This window comes from Pungitius pungitius, chromosome 16, assembly GCF_949316345.1.
Source record: "Pungitius pungitius chromosome 16, fPunPun2.1, whole genome shotgun sequence".
NCBI lineage: Eukaryota > Metazoa > Chordata > Actinopteri > Perciformes > Gasterosteidae > Pungitius > Pungitius pungitius.
The window spans coordinates 18585296-18602590 of record NC_084915.1 but is presented as its reverse complement, the minus strand read 5'-3'; the positions used below and the strand labels follow the sequence as shown (position 1 = coordinate 18602590).

The window sequence follows — 17295 nt, the reverse complement described above, 5'->3', positions numbered from 1 at the left end:
CGTGTGGCATCCTCTTTTCAGAAAGCCTCACATCGGCACAGGAAAAACCCCACAAACAATAAAAAATCTGAAAAAAAGACACCTTTAGAGATGGAGGAGGCTTCTCCCCCGGGATAAACATCCTGCGATGACGTATAGAATGAACAACGTAAAAGATGTACATTATGTTCAATTTATCCAACAGAAATGATTGAAATACACATTATCTCCTCGTATGCGTTCATCATCATCTCCTGCTCGTGAGCGGAGAAAAAAGACGCACCTCTTTTAAGTTTATTTGTTGTTGTACTGTTAAAAAATCCTTGTTTTGCCCTTTCGCTTTCTTACGTATGACGCGCACATGCGATTATCCTGATGTCTGACATTTGGTTCAAACTAACGAGACAGTTTGAGCGCGGATCCACCTTTGGGGAACCGAGTCCCTGATGATTGACTTAGTTGAATCACGTACGAGTAAAAAGGGCCCTAGTTTGATCATTTGCCATTTCATGCCAAGGAAATGTTCCATGTTAACACAGCACAGCTCGCTCGGAGCATTCAATGTTTGTAACTATCAACTTCAAGCGAATATTAGAACATCATTTTTGAGAATATATATGCTAGTTCTATTTCTTGTCTTACTGGAATCTTTACTACAAATACTTCACTTTAGTAGTGGTACAGTCAAGACCTATTGTCATTATAGCCTCAGTAGTTGCTGTTTAACAGCATTACATTTTTGTCTCATTTTATTCAGGGTCACCACAAACAAAGAAGAAGAAGTGGAGAAGAGGAAATCGAAGCTGTTGAAAGGACCTTAATGGACTACATCAATGGTGGTCAGTGGTCAGAAATGCATCACAACATCGTCACTGGCCGATCAAGGGATGAGTTGTCAAAATATATATTAAAAACTGAATTTAAAAGAATTTAAAAAAAGGTAAGCCGCATTTTCATCAGATGGAAGATTAAATTCCTGGTGGACTGCCAGCACGTTTACAGACATTGTTTACAGTAGTCTTATTGCTCCCTGTTCTGTTATTGTTATATTCATATAATATTTGAAAGTTGAAATGTTGTGCACTGCTGTTGTGTGTGTATATACACACATTCCCCTCCATGATGCTTTAAACTGCATAGTTTAAAAAAAATAAAGATGCAATATATCAAACAATATTATAGAGTGGGGTTTAATATTCATAGATAATGAGTCATTATACAATGATAATGAGTTATTATACAATTATAACATTCAATGGTGTATATATTCAGCATGAATTGACAAAATATGTATTAAGTGCCTTAGAGTTTCTAAAAAGTACCCTTTATTGAGTACCTTACCTTGTTTGAGACACATTTTGAACACTGCCCCCTGGTGTGATTTTGTATTATGACATAATTGGACGGTCCCCACCGGAATAGAGAAACCAGAAAAATATTCAACTCTTTAAATTTGAGAAATTTTGAGATTTAAGATGATATTGGGGTTTGAAAAAAATTAAGGAAAATGATTTGATTGAAAGTATGCCATTATTCTGTTAAAAAAAATGAGGTCCCCACGCTTCACCTCTGTGCATAAGTCCCCACCGGCATAGAAGAACCCGTCTGTGTGTGTGTGTGTGTGTGTGTGTGTGTGTGTGTGTGTGTGTGTGTGTGTGTGTGTGTGTAACCGTGTGTAACCGTGTGTAACTCCTGTGAACAGACCAGAGGAACTTGGGGATGTCGATGAGAGTCGAACGTTCGTCTCTCGATCAGGTGAAGAAACGTTTTGAAGTGAATAAAAAGAAGATGGAGGAGAAACAGAAGGAGTACGACTTTGAGGAGCGCATGAAGGAACTACGAGAGGAGGTGAGGAAGAGGAGAGACGAAGATGGAGAAGTAGAGGAGGAGTAGATTGAGATGATGGATGAGGAGATGGAGATAAATGTTAATGGGAGGTTTTATGTTTCTGCGCCTCTCTGTCGTCAGGAGGAGAAGGCGAAGGCCTACAAGAAGGAGAAGCAGAAGGAGAGGAAGCGGCGGGCGGAGGAGGACGTGGACCTGGAGGAAGACGATGAGATGGCGGCGGTGATGGGCTTCTCCGGCTTCGGCTCCTCCAAGAAGAGTCACTGACACTCTCTGGAGGCGGAGCAGCCACAACCAGACTGTAAAGACAGGAAGTCATGCTTTTATTTTGATACTCTTGTTTCCAGAGACACAAAGGATAAAGTAAACCTTCAAGTTCAGGCTGATTTGAAGTTTTGATACAAAAATTGCAAATTATAGTTAAAGTTGTTAAGTGAATCATCAAGAATTGTCTTACAAACCCTGAAAAGTATTTTAGAAGTGAATTATTCAAGTTCCATTTTCTGTTGTAAATAAACCATTTTTTTGTTTTTAATTGTCTCTGATCTACGAGTTCTGTTTGTAAGTGAACGCACCACCAAACACTGACCTCCTGTTTCTGTGTTGCCTTCAGGGACCGTCTGTCTACTTAAAGAACAGGTCTGCTATTAAATCAGGAAGAATAAGGGTTACAGAAGGCACTAGGACCCAGGGGAGCTGAGTATATGTATTAATAGAAGGTGGAGGCAACAACACGCCGTCACTGCTTCATACATCTCGTGTTCTCAGTTCCTCAGGCTCGTAGTATTCAGCTTCGTGGTACTTCAGGCTCGTAGTATTCAGCTTCGTGGTACTTCAGGCTCGTAGTATTCAGCTTCGTGGTACTTCAGGCTCGTAGTATTCAGCTTCGTGGTACTTCAGGCTCGTAGTATTCAGCTTCGTGGTACTTCAGGCTCGTAGTATTCAGCTTCGTGGTACTTCAGGCTGGTAGTACTCCGGTAATAAGATACTTCTGGTTTGCAGTGGTTACAAATAGCTTTCCTTTTATACGCCGCCTGGCAGAGTTTGAAGATAAAAAGGTGCATTTAAAGGTGATTTTCCCATTAATGTGCAGCAGAGTTAAGCTCCTCCCCCAATTCTCCAAAAACAGAAACGCGCTTGCGTCCCCTTCCAACAGCTCTCAAACCCACTCAGAGCCTCTGGCTTCCTGCTGAAGTCTGTCGCTGGCAGGGTGCAGAGGTTCTGCTTTGTGGTCGGACGGGGTGAGATGCTGCTGGTATTGGTTGCGCCACCCTCCCCCTCTCCCCCCTCCCCCTCCCCCTCCTGCACAGTCACTTCCTCTGAGATGGAGGGAGGAACGAGAGACGTCGCCTCAGAGAGGAAGAGAGCTGCGGGGAAGAAACGAGGAAGCCATTTTGGTTCCTGGGCGACATGTCGGCACTTTGTCTTCTTCTCTCCTGAAACACACAAAGAAGAGTTTGAGAGGAAGTCGGAGCCTGGGAAGACGGGCGGAGGTCATCCGACACCCGTCAGACAGGAAGTGGAGACTCTCTGGGCATCGAACGCACGAGACGAGGAGTCAGAGGAGGAACCAGGATGAGCTCGGACCGAGTGCCGTCCAGGGCCACGGTGACGGAGTGGAGCCCTCAGCAGCTGGCCGACTACCTGCACAGGGTGAGCCCTCCTCCATCGCCTCCTCCGTCACCTCCTCCATCGCCTCCTCCGTCGCCGCCATCGGCGCTCTTCGATGTAGGAAGTAGTGAGACGTTTAAACCATGTTTGTGTTCCCAGATAAATCTGACCGGGTGTGACAAAGTGGTGATGAAGAACTCCATCAGTGGGAGGAGGTTCGTGGTGAGTTCATCTGAAGAGGAGGAGGAGAGGAGGAAGGAGATGAGGACATAAGCAAGGAGTTGAGGAGGAGATGCAGGAAGGAAAGAAGTAGGTAGAGTTGATCAAATGTCGTCATGATGACATCATTTCCTCTTGTTCTGTAGAACCTGAGTGACAACGACCTTCAGAAGTTCCCCAAACTTCACGCTCCGTGAGTCTAGAACATTAGAAATCTGTTTGAATGACCTTTATTCATCTTTGAATGACCTTTGTTCGTCTTTGAATGACCTTTATTAGTCTTTGAATTACCTTTATTAGTCTTTGAATTACCTTTATTCATCTTTGAATGACCTTTATTTGTCTTTGAATGACATTTTAGTCTTTGAATGACCTTTATTGTTCTTTGAATGACCTTTATTTTTCTTTGAATGACCTTTATTTGTCTTTGAATGACCTTAATTAGTCTTTGAATGACCTTTATTTGTCTTTGAATGACCTTTATTAGTCGTTGAATGACCTTTATTATTCTTTGAATGACCTTTATTTGTCTTTGAATGACCTTTATTATTCTTTGAATGGCCTTTATTTGTCTTTGAATGACCTTTATTTGTCTTAGAATGACCTTTATTATTCTTTGAATGACCTTTATTTGTCTTTGAATGACCTTTATTTGTCTTTGAATGACCTTTATTATTCTTTGAATGACCTTTATTCGTCGTTGAATGACCTTTATTATTCTTTGAATGACCTTTATTTGTCGTTGAATGACCTTTATTATTCTTTGAATTACCTTTATTATTCTTTGAATTACCTTTATTAGTCTTTGAATGACCTTTATTATTCTTTGAATGACCTTTATTATTCTTTGAATGACCTTTATTTGTCTTTGAATGACCTTTATTAGTCTTTGAATGACCTTTATTATTCTTTGAATGACCTTTATTTTTCTTTGAATGACCTTTATTATTCTTTGAATGACCTTTATTATTCTTTGAATGACCTTTATTCGTCTTTAAATGACCTTTATTAGTCTTTGAATGACCTTTGTTCGTCTTTGAATGACCTTTATTCGTCTTTGAATGACCTTTATTATTCTTTGAATGACCTTTATTAGTCTTTGAATGACCTTTATTGTTCTTTGAATGACCTTTATTTGTCTTTGAATGACCTTTATTTGTCTTTGAATGACCTTTATTTGTCTTTGAATGACCTTTATTATTCTTTGAATGGCCTTTATTTGTCTTTGAATGGCCTTTATTTGTCTTTGAATGACCTTTATTTGTCTTAGAATGACCTTTATTATTCTTTGAATGACCTTTATTATTCTTTGAATGACCTTTATTTGTCTTTGAATGACCTTTATTAGTCGTTGAATGACCTTTATTATTCTTTGATTAACCTTTATTATTCTTTGAATGACCTTTATTCGTCGTTGAATGACCTTTATTATTCTTTGAATTACCTTTATTATTCTTTGAATTACCTTTATTAGTCTTTGAATGACCTTTATTATTCTTTGAATGACCTTTATTATTCTTTGAATGACCTTTATTTGTCTTTGAATGACCTTTATTAGTCTTTGAATGACCTTTATTATTCTTTGAATGACCTTTATTATTCTTTGAATGACCTTTATTTTTCTTTGAATGACCTTTATTTTTCTTTGAATGACCTTTATTATTCTTTGAATGACCTTTATTATTCTTTGAATGACCTTTATTCGTCTTTGAATGACCTTTATTCGTCTTTGAATGACCTTTATTAGTCTTTGAATGACCTTTATTTGTCTTTGAATGACCTTTACTATTCTTTGAATGACCTTTATTCGTCTTTGAATGACCTTTATTTGTCTTTGAATGGCCTTTATTTGTCTTTGAATGACCTTTATTTGTCTTAGAATGACCTTTATTATTCTTTGAATGACCTTTATTATTCTTTGAATGACCTTTATTTGTCTTTGAATGACCTTTATTAGTCGTTGAATGACCTTTATTATTCTTTGATTAACCTTTATTATTCTTTGAATGACCTTTATTCGTCGTTGAATGACCTTTATTATTCTTTGAATTACCTTTATTATTCTTTGAATTACCTTTATTAGTCTTTGAATGACCTTTATTATTCTTTGAATGACCTTTATTATTCTTTGAATGACCTTTATTTGTCTTTGAATGACCTTTATTAGTCTTTGAATGACCTTTATTATTCTTTGAATGACCTTTATTATTCTTTGAATGACCTTTATTTTTCTTTGAATGACCTTTATTTTTCTTTGAATGACCTTTATTATTCTTTGAATGACCTTTATTATTCTTTGAATGACCTTTATTCGTCTTTGAATGACCTTTATTCGTCTTTGAATGACCTTTATTAGTCTTTGAATGACCTTTATTTGTCTTTGAATGACCTTTACTATTCTTTGAATGACCTTTATTCGTCTTTGTATGACCTTTATTATTCTTTGAATGACCTTTATTCGTCTTTGAATGACCTTTATTATTCTTTGAATGACCTTTATTCGTCTTTGAATGACCTTTATTAGTCTTTGAATGACCTTTATTCGTCTTTGAATGACCTTTATTATTCTTTGAATGACCTTTATTCGTCTTTGAATGACCTTTATTCGTCTTTGAATGACCTTTATTTGTCTTTGAATGACCTTTATTCGTCTTTGAATGACCTTTATTTGTCTTTGAATGACCTTTATTAGTCTTTGAATGACCTTTGTCTTTGAATGACCTTTATTCGTCTTTGAATGACCTTTTTTATTCTTTGAATGACCTTTATTCGTCTTTGAATGACCTTTATTAGTCTTTGAATGACCTTTGTTCGTCTTTGAATGACCTTCATTCGTCTTTGAATGACCTTTATTATTCTTTGCATAACCTTTATTAGTCTTTGAATGACCTTTATTATTCTTTGAATGACCTTTATTATTCTTTGAATGACCTTTATTCGTCTTTGAATGACCTTTATTCGTCTTTGAATGACCTTTATTAGTCTTTGAATGACCTTTATTTGTCTTTGAATGACCTTTACTATTCTTTGAATGACCTTTATTCGTCTTTGTATGACCTTTATTATTCTTTGAATGACCTTTATTCGTCTTTGAATGACCTTTATTATTCTTTGAATGACCTTTATTCGTCTTTGAATGACCTTTATTAGTCTTTGAATGACCTTTATTCGTCTTTGAATGACCTTTATTATTCTTTGAATGACCTTTATTCGTCTTTGAATGACCTTTATTTGTCTTTGAATGACCTTTGTTCGTTTTTGAATGACCTTTGTTCGTCTTTGAATGACCTTTATTAGTCTTTGAATGACCTTTGTCTTTGAATGACCTTTATTCGTCTTTGAATTACCTTTTTTATTCTTTGAATGACCTTTATTCGTCTTTGAATGACCTTTATTAGTCTTTGAATGACCTTTGTTCGTCTTTGAATGACCTTCATTCGTCTTTGAATGACCTTTATTATTCTTTGCATAACCTTTATTAGTCTTTGAATGACCTTTATTATTCTTTGAATGACCTTTATTTGTCTTTGAATGACCTTTTCAGTATGATCTCAAAGATCAGCACTGAAATCAGCCGGAAGGAGGAGAGAAGAGGACTCTTTGGTAAAAAGTAAGAATATTCTTTAAACTGACTACTTTATTATTGATGTTCAGTGGTTTCAGCTGTGAGCTTCCTTCTTTGTTTCAATTAATTAAGTCCAATTAAATACAAAAAAGGTTTTATTTGCAGTAAATATTTGTTTAAGTTTTATTTCATCATGTTTATATAATCATTTATTGCAGATTATAATGGATTCTAAAATAATCACTGAAGTAGTTGCTATACTTGTAGTTCTTCATTTCTTTCCATCTCAGATCAACTCCCACATATCCTGAGCAAGGTAGGACCATTACCTCCTTATTGCTAGTTCATTAAATATTATACGTATATATGTGTTTGTAGATCTTTATGTATCTCTCAGAATCAAACAAGTTAAGATGAATGAATGATGTAAGTATATAAATATTTAGTCTTTATTCTCTCAGACGCGGCTCCTGATAATCAGGGTTGGGCTGACGACGAGTTTGTGAGTCTTCAATGTTCATTTTTAGATATTTATCTCCTTTCTTTGGTCGTCTTTTACATTTTTTACTTTACAGACTAGATTTTTTGTTATTAGTACTTTTACAGTAACATAATACTTTTACAGTAATGTAGTAGTCATACAGTGTGTTATTAGTACTTTTACAGTAATGTAGTACTCATACAGTGTGTTATTAGTACTTTTACAGTAACATAATACTTTTACAGTAATGTAGTAGTCATACAGTGTGTTATTAGTACTTTTACAGTAATGTAGTACTCATACAGTGTGTTATTAGTACTTTTACAGTAATGTAGTAGTCATACAGTGTGTTATTAGTACCTTTACAGTAATGTAGCACTTTCACAGTAACGTAGTACTTTTACAGTAATGTAGTACTCATACAGTGTGTTATTAGTACTTTTACAGTAATGTAGTAGTCATACAGTGTGTTATTAGTACTTTTACAGTAATGTAGTACTTTTACAGTAACGTAGTACTTTTACAGTAAGGTAGTATTTGACTCTCCTTCAGGATGAAGAAGAGTTTGAAGATGACTATGAGAGTCCGTACAGTGGTGATGAAGATGGAGGCGACGGCGACTACGAGTCCCCCAACGAAGACCCGGACTACGAGCCCCCCCCCACCGAGCCCCCAGAGGACCTGGTCCACAAGCTGTGCCCCACCCTCCCCATTGGAGACAGCCAGTACATAGGTAGAGAAGCTCCGCCCACACACACCGTTCTGGACCAATCAGAACAAAGACACAACAGAGCCAGGACAGCATGGTACTTCATGTAGTAACTTGCATAGTATTTACGTAGTACTTTAAGCAGTACTTTACAGAACAAAGACAAGACAGAGTAGCACAACGTAGTACTTTATGTGTTACCTCCACAAGTGGTAACTTCAGGTCTTCAGTAGTACAATATCCCCTTTTATGTGTTCTACTACTATATGTATATATATAGATCTCTATACATTTATTCACCATAGAATGATGAATGAAACATTCACCTCATAACTTTATATGTGTGTGTTTAGACCATGTGACATCCAGAGCCCCACCCCCTGCCGTTAGTCCCCGCCCCCCAGCCTCCACCCTCTCTGCACCTCCTCACCGCATGGTGAGTCTCCGCTGAGGCGCTGAAGTTGAAACACCTGAAACCCGTTGAGGTACCTGAGCCTGTGTGTTTGTGTGCAGCCCTCAGAGTCGTCCTCCTCCAGAAGAGACGTGTCCCCCAGCTGTCGGGGGGGGAATCGTGAGTACACGTTACTTCATATGGTTCCATACAGAACCGGACCCACACGAATGCAGAACCTTTCCTTCTGTGTTCAGTTGCTGCAGGACCACCGCGGATCTTCCGTGGCAACAAACCGGGCCGCGAATCAGGACCCAGCCCGTCGCCCGTCAGAGGTACGTGAACATGCTCCATCGTCTTCTCAACAACGACAGTGACGAGCTCCCTGTTTATTCTTCTGTTTCCTTCCATCTTTTCCCTGATTAAATGTGACACACATGATGAGCATGGATTGATTTCTCTGCTTTTACCTCCTCTCTGAACCGCAGGTCCTCACAACGCAGCGGACAAGGTGAGGGTTTGTCTTTAAACACTTCTACTCATCAGCCAAAAACAAAAGGGGTCCGAGACCAGAACTCTGAGGAACTCCTCTGGCCTCCCACCAACGTTTTAATCTTGTTTTTGCTCTTCCTCGCAGCCCGGCCGAAACTCTCGTAGGTGAGTCCAGACACGCTGGTGGATAAATAAAGTTCTGGGTCCTGTACCATTGACATAGAACCCATATCGACCTTAAGACCGACTGCCGACTACTAGTCACCTACATTAAAGGGTTCTTCATGTTGGAGTCCATTCCACGGTCTGGGTGTGCACTAGTTAGCATAATACACACAGTGTATATAAATATACGGCTTATTATTATTATTAGTGTTTTCAGTTTAGTGGGTTTCATACGGTCTGCAGCAGTATTTGGAGACTCTGCTTGTAAAGCCTCCTCATAATAATAATAATACTTTGTCATCTTACACAAGTCACACATCTGTTGGTGATGAAGTTCCCCCCATTAGTTCCACTCTTTTAATATGTTATAATATGACATGTTTGATGTGCTCAGGCCTCAGCTGGACTCCCCTGAACCTCCCACCTGGTCCAAACCACCAGTCCTCCCTCTCACCTCCGTCAGCAGGAGCAACTCCTCCTCCACCCGCCCTCCGACCAACAGGTCCTCCATCACATCTCAATGAGTGCCTTTAATATCTGCCCATGTACGACCTACTTTACGGTCTCGTTCCTTCGTGATGAAGACAATCAGAATGTGGTGTTTGGTTTGTTCGACAGGTTTGATGTGAGGAGAGAGGTGAGTTCAACTTCAAGGTTTTATTTTGAAGGATTATTTGGTCAAAAAGGATCTCTGATTCTTTTCTTTATTTCTCTCTCCTCAGCAAACCCAAAACGAAGGTGAGATTTTTAATCCTTTCTGCATTTAATGAACAAAAACATCCCAAAGTAGTGTTTTTTTAAATACTTTTTTTACTTACAGCTCCTAAACACAACACCTTCCCCCTTCAAAGTAAAAGTCTGCCCCCCCGCCCCGGACTACCAGGACTCCCGTCACATCAAGGAGACAGGTATGAAGAAATAAGAGTAATAAGGTACTGGAGTACCACAGGTTCTCATCACATGGCCCCTGTTCATGCGTCTTATTCAGTTAGTACGCTTACTGTGACATAGTATTATTAGTGTGTGGTGTTAGTACTCTTACTGTGACATAGTATTATTAGTGTGTGGTGTTAGTACTCTTACTGTGACATAGTATTATTAGTGTGTGGTGTTAGTACTCTTACTGTGACATAGTATTATTAGTGTGTGGTGTTAGTACTCTTACTGTGACATAGTATTATTAGTGTGTGGTGTTAGTACTCTTACTGTGACATAGTATTATTAGTGTGTGGTGTTAGTACTCTTACTGTGACATAGTATTATTAGTGTGTGGTGTTAGTACTCTTACTGTGACATAGTATTAGTACAGAGTACTAATACCACACTGTAGTAATACACAGTAAAAGTACTAATACTATTAAAGGTCTCTTCGTATTGATCAGTCAGCCTCACGTTGCTGTTTGTTTGTTTGTTTGTTTGTTTGTGTACGTACACTCTCACTTTCCGGGGTTGGACACCTGCTTCAATAATGATTTAATTGCTTTTATAGTTCAGCACAGGCACCCATAGAACAGCACCACCTAGTGTTTATATCCAGTATACAGTGGCTCCTACAAATACTACATGATGATGGTGATAATTATACTACGGCTCTATGTCTGTATGACGTGTTTATTGTGTGTTTCCCAGCAGTTCGCCTCCCAGTGTTCCCACTGCAGGATCGCTGCCCCACAAGCTGTCGTCCGGTAAGAGCAAAGGAAGCGTGTATTAAGTATAAACTATATTATAGAGATCAATGCACAAAAACACTAATGATAAAACAAATGAACAAGTTCTCTTTAGCTTCACAGTCATCAGCTGATCACACACACAAAGGTTCATGTACACAATACAATACACACACACAATTTACCTTACAAACTGCATTTAAACATTTGAATTGGCTTTACAAAACATAAAATTAAACAAAACAATACATTACATGAAACATTTACGTTAATAAGATCTCATGCAGCCTGTAAATATGTTTATGTGAGTAAATGTGTGTGTGTGTGTGTGTGTGTGTGTGTGCGTCTGTGTGTGTGTGTGTGCGTGTGTGTGCGTGTGTGTGTGTGTGTGTGTGTGTGTGCGTGTGTGTGTGTGTGTGTGTGCAGCCATGGCCGTACAGAGGAGCAGCTTCGTGGACAAACCGTCAGTTGAACCCACGTCTCACACAGAGGTGATAAATAATAAAACAAACATCTGCTATAAAATGCTCTGATGGGTTTGAAATGCTTCATAACTTTAAATGGATTCATTTCATTTGTGTAAAGCAGCGCTTTTGAAATAAAGCCTATTATTTGAATGATAAAAACAGCTGGTCACGGTTTATGATATCGATAATAATTTGAACTTGATTGAGAGCATCTCTAAAAGGCTTTGATGTACTTGTACTGCGTTCAGCAGCTGGACCCTCGCTGGTACGTCGGCAAAGTGAGCAGAGGTCAGGCAGAGGGCTGCCTCAACCGGGTCGACAAGGTAAACAACATTCAGTCCAAATGAGGCATCATGGGAAATACATCACTCAATATATAGCATGTATCTATTCATATACATACATGTACTGTGGTTTACATACATGTACTGTGGGTTACATACATGTACTATGGGTTACATACATGTACTGTGGTTACATACATGTACTGTGGGTTACATACATGTACTGTGGGTTACATACATGTACTGTGGGTTACATACATGTACTGTGGGTTACATACATGTACTGTGGTTACATACATGTACTGTGGGTTACATACATGTACTGTGGTTACATACATGTATTGTGGGTTACATACATGTACTGTGGTTACATACATGTATTGTGGGTTACATACATGTACTGTGGTTACATACATGTACTGTGGGTTACATACATGTACTGTGGGTTACATACATGTACTGTAGTTACATACATGTACTGTGGTTACATACATGTATTGTGGGTTACATACATGTACTGTGGTTACATACATGTATTGTGGGTTACATACATGTACTGTGGTTACATACATGTACTGTGGGTTACATACATGTACTGTGGTTACGTACATGTACTGTGGGTTACATACATGTACTGTGGTTACGTACATGTACTGTGGGTTACATACATGTACTGTGGGTTACATACATGTACTGTGGGTTACATACATGTACTGTGGGTTACATACATGTACTGTGGGTTACATACATGTACTGTGGTTACATACATGTACTGTGGGTTACATACATGTACTGTGGTTACGTACATGTACTGTGGGTTACATACATGTACTGTGGTTACATACATGTACTGTGGGTTACATACATGTACTGTGGGTTACATACATGTACTGTGGTTACATACATGTACTGTGGGTTACATACATGTACTGTGGTTACATACATGTACTGTGGTTACGTACATGTACTGTGGGTTACGTACATGTACTGTGGTTACATACATGTACTGTGGTTACATACATGTACTGTCGGTTACATACATGTACTGTGGGTTACATACATGTACTGTGGGTTACATACATGTACTGTGGGTTACATACATGTACTGTGGGTTACATACATGTACTGTGGTTACATACATGTACTGTCGGTTACATACATGTACTGTGGGTTACATACATGTACTGTGGGTTACATACATGTACTGTGGGTTACATACATGTACTGTGGGTGGAGCCTGAGAGACAACGGAACGCCATCAGAGGCCTTCAAACTAAACGAGCTTCATTTCTAACTTCAGAACAAACATTCAGATCCAACAAAACGTAACTAGCTGAGTCCGTCCCTCCCGTCCCTCCCGTGTCCCTCCCGTCCCTCCTGTGTCCCTCCCGTCCCTCCCGTGTCCCTCCCGTCCCTCCTGTGTCCCTCCCGTCCCTCCTGTGTCCCTCCTGTGTCCCTCCTGTCCCCCTCCTGTGTCCCTCCTGTGTCCCTCCCGTGTCACTTTGAATAAAAGCATCAGCTAAATGACATGTGATGTAATGTAAGAATGTCCGTCCCCTCCTCGTTCTTCTTTCCTTTCCTTCCGTCCCGTCCTTTCAGCCTTAATCAGGAGCCCAACCACCTCCACCTGTGTGTGTCCTGAGGCCTTCTGGGAGCTGTAGTTCATCTTGTAAGATGGCTGCCCCTTAAAGGGCAAGCAGCAACCACTAATGCATAGATATCTACATGTAGATCAATTACTATCTAAAATACACAAATTAATTACTTTTAAGTTAGTCTCTAGGAGAAAATGCAACTATTTATTCACCCTTCAGGAAGTCTGCCATTTTAAGTTGGGTGATGTTTTTGTTTTATATTCTTTTGTGTTTCATAAAGAAGGTTCTTTCCTCAGTGGAACCTTCACTCGGAACCACCAGTGTGGCTTGAAGATGGCAGCTTTTACTTGTTGTTGTTGTTGTGTTGAGGACGGGGCCTACCTGGTGAGGGACAGCACCCGGCAGCAGCCCAACCAGCCCTTCACCCTCATGGTCCTCTACCAGGAGAAGGTCTACAACATCCAGATCCGACAGCACCAGCACAACTTCCTGCTGGGGACCGGACTCAAAGTCCAAGAGGTAAAACGCTCCTCAGCAACCGTAACCACGGCGACGGCAGGCGCCACGTGCTGTAATACCACACTGTTACTGTAGAGGTAGTTAAAGTACAAAACTAACAGGTAACCAAAATCCTGACTTACTGCAGCCGTAACATAGAATACATCCTACAGATGTTACAGCCTTTCCACCTGTTCACTACAGTAGTAATAGTACACATTAGAAATACTCTGGTACTGTAGAGGTGGTAATAGTACAACACAGTGTACTTTCACATGTTTTATTTCCCTGATAAAACAACTAAAGCTTAGTGTAAGTACAAAGAAGTGAGTGGAAGAAGTACTCCTGTGTACTCCTGTAAACCTTGTTCTCCTCTGACCAGTTCTTCCCTTCGGTGAGCGCCATCATCGGCCATTACTCCCAGAGTCCTTTGCTCCTCATCGACGCCAAGAACAGAACCTCCAGCCAGCAGAACCAGTGCCTGTTGGCCGAGCCGGTCGGACACCTCATGGGCCGGCAGCCGTGGTCCTGACCAGGTCCACCAGGTCCACCAGGTCCACCGGGTCCAGAGTCACAGACCAGAACCAGGGAGAGAACAATAGAATTATTTCTTCAAATGTTTCTCTGCTGCTGAGTTTTTATTTTTGAAGTAAGATTGAGACAATAGATTTTAATGTTTGTACGAGACGTTGTATTTTTACTACGTCAATGTAGAGAGCAGATTCAAACTACGCGAGTCCCTGTATGACGCTTAGCTGAATAAATCCCTTCTTCCAAATGAGTTGGTTTAATAATGTTTTATAGATTTTAATATCTTGTATTAATTTTTTTAATCACAATAGTTGCTAATATTGTTGGAAATTTAATTCAATTCAATTCAATTCATTTTATTTTGTATAGCCCAAAATCGCAAATTACAAATTTGCCTCAGAGGGCTTTACAGTCTGTACACATGCAACATCCTCTGTGCCCAAACCCTCACATCGGCACAGGAAAAACTCCCCAAAATATGAAAAAAACCCTTCAATGGGGAAAAAAGGGAAGAAACCTTAGTGAGAACGTCAGAGGAGGATCCCTCTCCCGGGATGGACAGACTGCAATGGATGTCATGTGTACAGAATCAACAATGTAAAAGATGTACAATACATTTAATTTCTCTAACTGAAATGATACAAGTAATTGCAAGTAGCAGAAGAGGTGTACGGCAGGACCACTGCAGGGACAACCTCCATCAGATAGAACCACCATCCACAGAGGCTTCTGTGGGGAGGGAGAGCAGAAAGATGTTGGTCTATGATGACAGTAATATGAATCATATTTAAAGTAATGATGATGGCAGCAGCAGAGCCATGAGCCAGGAGTCAGAACCGGGGTCCGCACGAAACCATGATCCACCGAGACTTGCTAGGCGAGAAAGCACAAAAAACTCCCGGAAAGAAGCTTAATTAGTGATGTACATTAATAAAACATGGATGATTGTGGGAGGAGAGAGTGAGAGAGTGAGAGTGTGAGAGTGAAAGAGGAGCTCGGTGTGTCCTAAGAAGTTCCCCGGCAGTCTAAGCCTAGAGCAGCTTAACTAAGGGCTGGTCCAGGCTAACCTGAGCCAGCCCTAACTATAAGCAATATCAAAGAGGAACGTTTTAAGCTTTATCTTAAGTGAACTGACCGAGTCTGCCCCCCGGACTGAAAGTGGAAGCTGGTTCCACAAAAAAGGAGCTTGATAACTGAAGGCTCTGGCCCCCATCCTACTTTTTAAAACTCTAGGAACCACAAGTAGCCCAGCATCTATGGAGCGTAGATGCCTTGTAGGACAATACGGTGTAACAAGCTCTTTAAGATAAGACGGTGCCTCACCAGCAAGTGCCTTGTAGGTGAGGAGAAGTACCTTAAATTCTATTCTTGATTTAACAGGAAGCCAGTGCAGAGAAGTTAATACAGGAGTTATATGATCCCTTTTCTTACTTCTTGTTAATACACGTGCTGCAGCATTCTGAATCAGCTGGAGAGGTTTAAGCGATTTACAAGAGCAGCCTGATCAAAGAATTACAGTAATCCAGTCTAGAAGTAACAAATGCATGAACTAGTTTTTCTGCATCACTTTGAGACAGGAAGTTCCTGATTTTCGATATATTCCGTAGATGAAAAAAGACAGTCCTTGAAGTCTTCTTTATATGAGAGTTGAAGGACATATCCTGGTCGAAGAGAACTCCAAGATTTCTGACGGTGCTGTTGGATACCAGAGCAATTCCATCCATAGAGACTGTATCACGTGACAGCTGACTTCGAAGGCGCTCTGGGCCTATCATGATAACTTCCATTTTTTCCGAGTTTAACATCAAAAAAATTTAGAGGCTAACTGTGCTATCAGAGCTAAAATGCTGACAGGGCTAACCAAGCTAACGGTGCTAAATGTGCTAACAGCGCTAACAATGCTATCATGTGGATGGAGCTGACGTGTTGCATGCTAAACACGCTAACAATGCTAAAAGTACTCATGGTGCTAAAAGATATTACAGTGATATACAGATGATGGTTTTTCATCAGATATTAATGAGCTTGATGTATTATAGAAACTATTTTGATCTTTAGTTTATGGAACTTTTTCAAAGGCCAATCAGGACATTTATGGCACGTTTCCACCGAGCGGTACTGGTCGGGTCGGGTCTGTTAACCATGATTTGGCGAGCGTTTCCACCGCCAACAGTACCCTTACTTGATAGGCGTGTTATTGGACGTAAAGTAGATTGACGTCATTCGATTGCGCGAAAACTGAAAGCTAAACGCAAACAACAATGGAGACAAACAGCCGATCCTGTTCTTGCTTCTCGATATGTGGCTGTTTAAGTAAATGCTGCGCGGCGACATTGTTGCGACGGTGTTCCTTCGTGTGTTTCTTTCCCTTTGCGGCACGCGCGAATGACGACACTCTTTCAACCAATCAACGTTCTGCAGTGAGTCTAGCTCCACCCTTTAGTACCAAACAACTGTGCCAGGTACCCCAACGGAAGGGTACCCAAAAAGTGGTACGGTACGGTGCGTATTTTTGGTACTTTTCTCAGTGGAGACACAAATAAAAGGGTACCGACCCGACCCGTACCGTACTGTACCGCTCGGTGGAAACGCACCATTATGCTCCATTTATTGAGATAATAGTTGTATTAAATATTTGACCTTTTATTGACAAAATTGTGAATTCGCAGTTCATAACATTTTGTCCTCAGCGTTTGGTTCAACGTGTTAAACTCCCATTTGATGCTGCCTCCCCTCTCACATGCACACGCAGACACACACAGACACACGCAGACACACACAAGCACACACACATAT

General features: G+C 40.0%; 2 protein-coding genes and 2 long non-coding RNA genes across 7 annotated transcripts in view; 3 read left to right on the top strand and 1 right to left on the bottom strand.

Moving 5' to 3' along the window:
* LOC134106169 (uncharacterized) overlaps window positions 1–1637 on the top strand; it is a 9743-nt gene extending 8106 nt beyond the window's left edge. Inside the window, exon 4 of the long non-coding RNA XR_009942535.1 lies at window positions 737–1637. This is a non-coding gene — a long non-coding RNA (uncharacterized LOC134106169). The remainder of the gene's footprint in view (window positions 1–736) is intronic.
* Window positions 1–2364, top strand: part of zmat2 (zinc finger, matrin-type 2) — a 12616-nt gene extending 10252 nt beyond the window's left edge. Inside the window, exons 5-6 of the mRNA XM_037467424.2 lie at window positions 1682–1827; window positions 1948–2364. Of these exons, the coding sequence (XP_037323321.1) occupies window positions 1682–1827; window positions 1948–2091 (290 nt within the window). The 3' untranslated portion in view covers window positions 2092–2364. The remainder of the gene's footprint in view (window positions 1–1681; window positions 1828–1947) is intronic.
* Window positions 2002–3079, bottom strand: LOC119215352 (uncharacterized). The gene is made up of 3 exons (XR_005120033.2): window positions 2578–3079; window positions 2414–2468; window positions 2002–2123 (listed from the first exon to the last, which is right to left on the bottom strand). It is a non-coding gene; the product is annotated as an uncharacterized LOC119215352 (long non-coding RNA).
* Window positions 3080–17295, top strand: lcp2a (lymphocyte cytosolic protein 2a). Of its 4 annotated transcripts, none has more exons than XM_037467377.2 (21): window positions 3080–3477; window positions 3595–3657; window positions 3801–3847; window positions 7199–7264; window positions 7510–7535; window positions 7681–7721; window positions 8253–8433; window positions 8763–8845; window positions 8923–8980; window positions 9058–9135; window positions 9289–9311; window positions 9438–9457; window positions 9852–9959; window positions 10076–10094; window positions 10180–10195; window positions 10278–10365; window positions 11090–11142; window positions 11551–11615; window positions 11843–11914; window positions 13840–13989; window positions 14351–17295. In XM_037467377.2, the coding sequence occupies exons 1-21, from the start codon at window positions 3400–3402 to the stop codon at window positions 14498–14500; spliced, it is 1485 nt and encodes a 494-aa protein (XP_037323274.1). In that variant the 5' UTR covers window positions 3080–3399; the 3' UTR covers window positions 14501–17295. The 4 variants fall into 4 exon arrangements, with proteins under 4 accessions (XP_037323274.1, XP_037323272.1, XP_037323273.1 ...); XM_037467375.2 differs by having other exon boundaries at window positions 11840–11914; XM_037467376.2 differs by having other exon boundaries at window positions 11087–11142.

What these genes read in the sequence shown, in the direction of transcription:
- lcp2a (XM_037467374.2), top strand. Translation starts at nt 3,400, where the DNA reads ATGAGCTCGGACCGAGTGCCGTCCAGGGCCACGGTGACGGAGTGGAGC. An exon ending in GTTGGGCTGACGACGAGTTT is followed by an intron (nt 7,722 to 8,252) that starts GTGAGTCTTCAA and finishes ACTCTCCTTCAG; the next exon opens with GATGAAGAAGAGTTTGAAGA. An exon ending in GCCCCACAAGCTGTCGTCCG is followed by an intron (nt 11,143 to 11,550) that starts GTAAGAGCAAAG and finishes GTGTGTGTGCAG; the next exon opens with CCATGGCCGTACAGAGGAGC.